The sequence below is a fragment of the Palaemon carinicauda genome, unplaced genomic scaffold (assembly GCF_036898095.1).
Source record: "Palaemon carinicauda isolate YSFRI2023 unplaced genomic scaffold, ASM3689809v2 scaffold35, whole genome shotgun sequence".
Classification (NCBI taxonomy): Eukaryota; Metazoa; Arthropoda; class Malacostraca; order Decapoda; family Palaemonidae; genus Palaemon; species Palaemon carinicauda.
Genome location: NW_027171183.1, coordinates 472,501 through 479,841, shown reverse-complemented (window position 1 = coordinate 479,841; position 7,341 = coordinate 472,501). Strand labels below are relative to the sequence as shown.

Here is a 7,341-nt window from a genome sequence, read left to right as displayed (position 1 = left end):
CTCTCTCTCTCTCGTTATAACCTAACTATATAGATGTAAACAATATTTCTGTTGCTATATACTCAAATGTCTGACATAAACTGCCGCAGTAAATTGATTTAATCAAATCTCTCTCTCTCTCTCTCTCTCTCTCTCTCTCTCTCTGTAAACAATGTTATTGTTACCATGTACTTAAATGTCTGACGTCAGTGGGCTCAATAAATTGATTAAGAAAATCTCTCTCTCTCTCTCTCTCTCTCTCTCTCTCTCTCTCTCTGTAAACAATGTTATTGTTACCATGTACTTAAATGTCTGACGTCAGTGAGCTCAATAAATTGATTAAGAACATCTCTCTCTCTCTCTCTCTCTCTCTCTCTCTCTGTTCTACTCATTATTATCATTATTATCAAACTTCCATTCTCATCAAATCTCTCTCTCTCTCTCTCTCTCTCTCTCTCTCTCTCTCTGTTATACTTCTTATTATTATCATCATTATCAAACTTCCATTCTCATCAAATCTCTCTCTCTCTCTCTCTCTCTCTCTGTTCTACTTCTCTATTATCATTATTATCAAACTTCCATTCTCATTAAATCTCTCTCTCTCTCTCTCTCTCTCTCTCTCTCTCTCTGTTCTACTTCTCTATTATCATTATTATCAAACTTCCATTCTCCTATCCGACTATCTTTTCTTACTATCACCTCCGAGTTGAACTATTCTTCCATCTGTTTTTATCAGAGACGAATGGTCTCCCAGGTCCCTGGCCAGGAAGGTAAATTTATTCAGAAAAGAAGACTCCAGGTCCATACTCCTTCCATTCATGTGTCAACACGTTGCGATAAATATCGCCATTGTTTCTCAGGCTTTCCAAGAACTAGGCCTTATGCCGCTTTGACCTTTCCAGAGCGAAGCGTTTGAACGGAGAGACCGAGCGAGGAATACGGATCCAACGAGGGGGACGTCTTCGAGCGACGGCTGACCGGGAAGAGAAGCGCCGTCGGGAAGAGAACGCCGTTAGTATCTCCGAAGCGGTGAGTGCCTTGGAAGAGATACACTCAATTTTTTTTTAGCGAGGCAGATTTGCACCGACTCGCACCGGTGCCCTTTTAGCTCGGAAAAGTTTCTTGCTATCTGATTGGTTAGAATTATCTTGTCCAGCCAATCAGCGATCAGGAAACTGTACCGAGCTAAAGGGACACCCCTGCGAGTTGGTGCAAATCAGCCTTGCTAAAAAGAATTGATTGTAGTTATAGCTTTTGTGTAACCTATGCAGTTTTATTGACATTCTTATTTTGGTATTCTTTATGAAGTTTTTGGCTTATAGGGTTGTTGGGACTTTGGGAGAAATAGGAATGCAACTTTTAAAGTTGAAAGAGTCCTTATAGTAAATATTAAGCACTTCTAGATTATATTTATGGTCCATAGCTGCATGAGAAATACAAAATGGCCTAGACCTACACCGATACCAAACGCAGCTGGGTGGGACACATTGGCCTCGGTTAGATTACGTTCGTGAAGGTAATTAGTATTAACGTCTCTTGTATTCCGCTGTGCGACGTATTTCAATCGCGTTAGAAAATTCTGCATCTCGGTCATCACCCGAAGGTAAGGGCTAGTCAATGGAAATTCATTTTTCAAAAAGGTTTCCCAAAGGATATTTATATTACATTGTTACAATGCAGGTAAATTCTCATTGGGTAGATTGGTGAATTCTAAAATGAGCATCAATAGTTTATGAGACTGAATGCCGAAGAAGGTCTAGCTTCAATTAGTTCGGATAGTGAAAAGTTGAAAATAAATTTATCTTGTTACATTTTTGTAAGTCTTCATATGATGAGATATTTTAGTAGAATTAAGAATGTTCATCTCGCATAAGATAATCAAATGTTGTACGTTTATAATATAGTGTTATTGAAAAATAACGTGAGTTGCCACAAAAATATTTTCTTTAACAGTTGAATTGTGATTGACCCCTTCTGTACTAAAACTTTCCTCAATATCACATGACGTGGGGCAACTACATAATAAATGATGAGAGGCAGTGAATTAGATGACTTTTAAATCATAAGGGGATTTATTGTCTAAGTTAATTTTCACAGAAACGTGAGCAGAAACCTTCTTCAAAGCGAGTGTAATAGGACTTTAAATCTTGAGAATTACGAAACAGAAGAAATATAAGTCTCTCGCTGACTTTCAAATTAGTGAAACAGTTCAATATATTGGTAATCAACGTGTAAGTTATAGGTACACACGGGGAGAGTGGATTTACGGGGAGACAGTTATGTGAATCAGATTGTTACACTACAAATGAACAATTATTGGGCGTCTTGTGGCGTATCGACGCCCTCCATGGCTGAGGTAGGCTTACCATGGCAGGTGGGCCTATTGAGAGTTGCCCACTCGCGACTCGGACCTGAATGTAACTCGTATTCGACTGGGTAATCTTGTCTTCCCAGCTGTTCTCATTCCCCACACATAGCTGGGGAGTCTGAGGGTTTGTCTCACCTTGGGGTAGCAGAGGCAGATAATGCAACCGCATCAGACTAGTTCTCAACCTACATTCCCTCTCCCCGGTGTACCTTGAACCTCTCGACGCACATTCATCCCATTCCTTACTATCTCGCAAGCAGTCTTGCAGCATTCACGGATATCAAAACCCCTTCCTGTTTGCCGTGTCTATCTAGCCCCTTCTAGTCTAGGACACTTCTTAGCTATACACTCTCTATTCTCTCCATATGTCTGAACCACCATCCTTTAACTTTTACTAAACTGTTTACCATGCTGTATTAACTCATGGCAGGGCCCTATGAGCTTCGAACTTCTTTAGGTCCTTCGCCATCCCTCTCACAAGGTTCTTGTTCTCATTTCATACAATTTATAGCAATAGTAATTACCTACTTTATGTGAGAGTCAAAAGTAATGGCTAAATATTTAGAGAGATATGCACAAACTCTCACGCGCCCTCTTTCACCAGGGTTTGACTCCCCCTCCCCCTACCTGAGGGACGGGGCAGAGACCGAAGTTATAAATCTGGCAATGCTGCCGGTTCGTGAAAGGAAAGAAGTATATATGTATATATATATATATATATATATATATACATAGCCAAACACGTGCTTTATTATATATTATATGGGGGGAATTTAGTATATAATCAATAGTTTTAGCACTTAACACTAAAAGAAGAAAAAAGTTGCATAGGCCTCTGCTCTTGGTGGGGCCCTAGGTTTCAGCTAGTCAGCCTTAAGGATGATGATGCACTGGTGTTTACCCCTTCTCCCTATGTCAAAATTTATTACCTAATCAACATACACATTCCCTCCATACACTCGTATCCTGGCTTCCGTGGACGACGAGATTGTCTTAACAAATCTTTCGCACAATTGCTCCTTTCTTTCTTGCTTTGGCTTATCCTTCTCATCTCGTCTCTCATCTTGCGTCCCTTATATTTGCTCCAAGATGCTTCCGTTCTTTCACCAGACATTTATAACAATGTCTTCCATGTGTCCGTTTGTTCTGAATACTTTTCGCTTGATCAAGCTTACTCCCAACGTACTCATCTTGCAAATCTTATCAATCTCTTCTTCAGCTTTTGCAGTTTATCTTCACTATTGCCAATCAACACAGTATCACTATATTTCTTGAACAAGTCCCTTTCTATCTAACAACTTTGCACTTGAGCGCTCTTCTTCGACTTCTTAAGTTAACTAAAGATTAGATCAGCCTTAGAGACATACTACAATCTTGTCTCAGATCCCCTTTCATACCAAAATAGTCACCTGCATGCCCTAATACGCTCTTCGCTTTCATCATAAACAATATTGATGCTTTTAATGGCTCGTTACTAAGGCCATACATTTAGGACATGTTTCATAACATTCTTGATCTACACACCTTTTTGTCTGTCTAAGCTATGCTCTTCATGTCAGCCATCTTTCTCTCCTAATAAAAAAACATATAGTAAACCATTCTTGGCATACTATGTTTTGCTATAGCTTATAGTCATTGTTACTTCTATATAATAATATTATTCCTTTGTTCCATATATCTTTGATTTTGTGTCAATATAAATAGGTGGTTTTGTTCACTTTTTCAATAATCAGCAAATGTCTTTTTGGATTTAAAAAATACATTGGTTATTTAAGAATGTTTGAGTATGTTCAATCTGCCACATTTTAATATTTTTCTTGAAAGAGTATGTCTTGAAACCCACTCTCTTCTCTTTCAGAGAACAGAGGACGATGGCCTACACATTCGTTGGGTCCCTGAGCCCGGAGGATTGCTGGATCAAAGTGTACAGATTCGACCCCTGCTGCGGCCTCGGAAAGCCTGTCATCGCCCTTAAGTCCTGCATCTTTGTCGACGGCAAGTGCGTCGGTAGGACCCAGAACATGGAGACCTACATCTACGGTCTGTTCGACGTTGTCGAACAGTGCGAAACCAGCAGGAAGTACAACTACGCCACTATCATCAGGCGCGTTGAAAACGGCATGAGCATGAGTATCCCCGAGAGCATTCCCACAGAAATCCGATATGTGGATCGCATATTCTACGGAATCCTTCTTGATTACAACAAAAACACCGACATGTATCTGCTCGGTTTAGGGTCCTCCTTGTGTCAGTTGCCGGCTACAAATTTCAGCAAGTTTCCCGTGAATCCGGAAACGTTGTCGTCAACTGTTGTTTGTGTAGTGTTGAAGACTGGCTCGTTTTATGACATAATCAACAACAGGTTCCACATCCTCAATATGGAGGCAAAGTGCTTCAAAGCCAGGCATTTTTGGGGAGATGAACACACAAACTTTTGTGGCTATGAGAAGTTTCAAAACTTTGAAAACCAGCTGGTCCCATCTTCTCCCTCATCAAGTACCCAAGATTGGCTTCAACCTCTTATAGGAACATTTGAGAGACCTTATTTCCGAGGGAACTCTCCGGCCATACCCTATCCAAACCTCGTCTCGCCTTGGTTCGTCCGTCAGAGCTGGAAACAATATCAGAATTTACTGCCAGTAACCTATCAAGATGCATCTCATCTCAACTATCCAAACCTCGTTTCGCCATCGTACCCGATGCTGCCCAGATATGATACTATGGCCATGAAGAATCCTTCTTCCCCAATGATGCACTCAAATATGATTATGCCCCATCGATACCCCATAAACCAACGTTTCCCATACCCTTCGGAACCAAGACACAAGGTACAAGCCATCCAAATGCCTCCTCAGAATCCAGTCTCATCATGCCATTACTCGGAAAAACCAGCAAGTTCGGCGCATTACGCCATCGCCGCACCAATCTCAGAGAGAAGGTTCCCAAGCCTCATCAAATTCTTCTCCAGCAGATATGGATCCACAAAAGCGAAATGTATCCAGTGCACAAATTCTTCATTGTCGCTTGATAAGAATACCTCCGTTGGAAGTGATTCTCCTTCCTCGACTAATCACAGCTTCACCTCACAACGGGAGAGTTATGCAAGCGCCTTTGCTCCTATTCCTGAGGTGAAGTCCACCAATTTGGATTCCTTTTCAGGAAGTTCTCAAGTTCAAGGAAAATCTCATCCATTATCTCAAACTCTACAACAGGATAAATCGTCACCAGCAAACTTGGATGTTAATTTTGCAGAAAATGTTCCCGCATCATCAACCTCACCTGACAGCATTTTGTCTAATTCATCTCCAAGAAGTAGGTCCACTCACTCAAATGTACTGACTGATGAGGTGTCAACATTCCAAAGCACGTCTCCTTCTTTACTCTTTCCAAATCCGTCTGAAACCCAACTACATATCGATACTTTTTCAACAAACTTTGAGGACCTTTTAAAGAATACAACTGATCCCAGCATTTTCCTGTCATGCGTACACTCTCAAGACTGTATAGATGTTCAGCATTTGCATTCTAAGATGGGGTGTCCAGCCAGGCAAAGCAGATCTTTGCAGCTTTCGCCTGTAAGCAGCACTTCACCGTGCCCATCGTCATGTGCATTTCCTACAGACCGGCAAAGTCATTGTCGCCTGCAATCCTGTTTTAATAGAATCCTCTCAATAAATTCGTGCCCAGCACTATCCCAATCAAGTCCCCTGAACCACATCTCGCCGGGTTCTTTTAATCACAAGCAAGACATTCAGCATTCAACTCCGGTTCCTGAAGTTTCTGCCTTTCAGAGCACGAATCACTCCTCATCTTCTTCAAGTTTGGATTCATCAGCTCCACTCACTAAAAACCTACAGTGCATTCAGTCCTCACTTGCCTGTCAAAGTGGTTCGACTGTCCAGAGCCCAGAAAGGTCTTTACACGTGGCTTCTCCATCGTCGGCTTTTATTTCGATGTTCGGTAAGGGACGCCCGGCATTAAGCGATGATGCATCTGTTGGAACAGCAATGTCTAAGTCAACCGGCCCTTCGCTGTTATTGATGACGTCAAAAGACAGAGTTGGAAACTCAAAAACGGAAACTGAGGATCTATTTGAAAACGATGAGCTAGCATCCCTCACGCTGAAGGAATTAGAGGAATTAGCACCAGCACTGACAGGCCACCAGAGGATTTACGAGAGCTACGGCATGTACGAGAAGCCGGTAATCACCATAGGGTAAAACGAGGAAGCCTGCGGCCCTCGCCGTGTTGCCACAACCGATTCTTTGTGATGATATTTGATGCTTCGACTTCTAAGATGGATGACAGTGAGTGAAACTGTTCTTTAAGGATTATTTTTTTATATTTACAACTGTCTCAGGGAATTGTTCTGTGTTGATAGATTAAGCATTATAATCTAGTGATAAGGAGAAAAGTAGTTTACAATATCTTTCTTTTACTAGGATTAATACATCTTGTGATGATGCATTCAAAATGGCAGGGAAATTGATATAGAAAAAATATATTTTATAGTTTGTATTTTAGTTTGGTTTTGCAGTGTAATCGGATATTGTAAGATTTAAGAAATGTGTTGTGTTTAAATCATAGACGATTTTGTATGTGATAAATTTTCAGTGACACGCTCTCTCTCTCTCTCTCTCTCTCTCTCTCTCTCTCTCATCTCTCCTCTCTCTCTCTCTCTCTCTCTCTCTCTCTCTCTCTCTCTCTCTCTCTCTCTCTCATATAGTATCATTAAGGTATGGTTAGGTCTATAATGTGAAATCGTTAGGCCTAGTCAAGGGTCATCTTACCTCTATATATATATATATATATATATATATATATATATAATATATATATATATATATATATATACTATATATATATATATATATATATATAATATATATATATATATATATATATATATATATATATATATATATATATATATTGTCATATTGGTTTACTATTACATAAATTGTGTTAATAACTAAGGAAATTACTAGTGTCAA

The 7,341-nt window shown here is 40.2% G+C and overlaps 1 protein-coding gene across 1 annotated transcript; it reads left to right on the top strand.

Moving 5' to 3' along the window:
• The first annotated feature begins 659 nt into the window (after positions 1–659).
• LOC137636662 (uncharacterized) lies at positions 660–6,954 on the top strand. Its single transcript, XM_068369051.1, has 2 exons — positions 660–1,008; positions 4,206–6,954. The coding sequence occupies exon 2, from the start codon at positions 4,219–4,221 to the stop codon at positions 6,565–6,567; it is 2,349 nt and encodes a 782-aa protein (XP_068225152.1). The 5' UTR covers positions 660–1,008; positions 4,206–4,218; the 3' UTR covers positions 6,568–6,954.
• Positions 6,955–7,341: the final 387 nt, after the last annotated feature.

Bases quoted from the DNA above. Each gene is read 5' to 3' on its own strand.
- LOC137636662 (XM_068369051.1), top strand. From the start codon at position 4,219: ATGGCCTACACATTCGTTGGGTCCCTGAGCCCGGAGGATTGCTGGATC.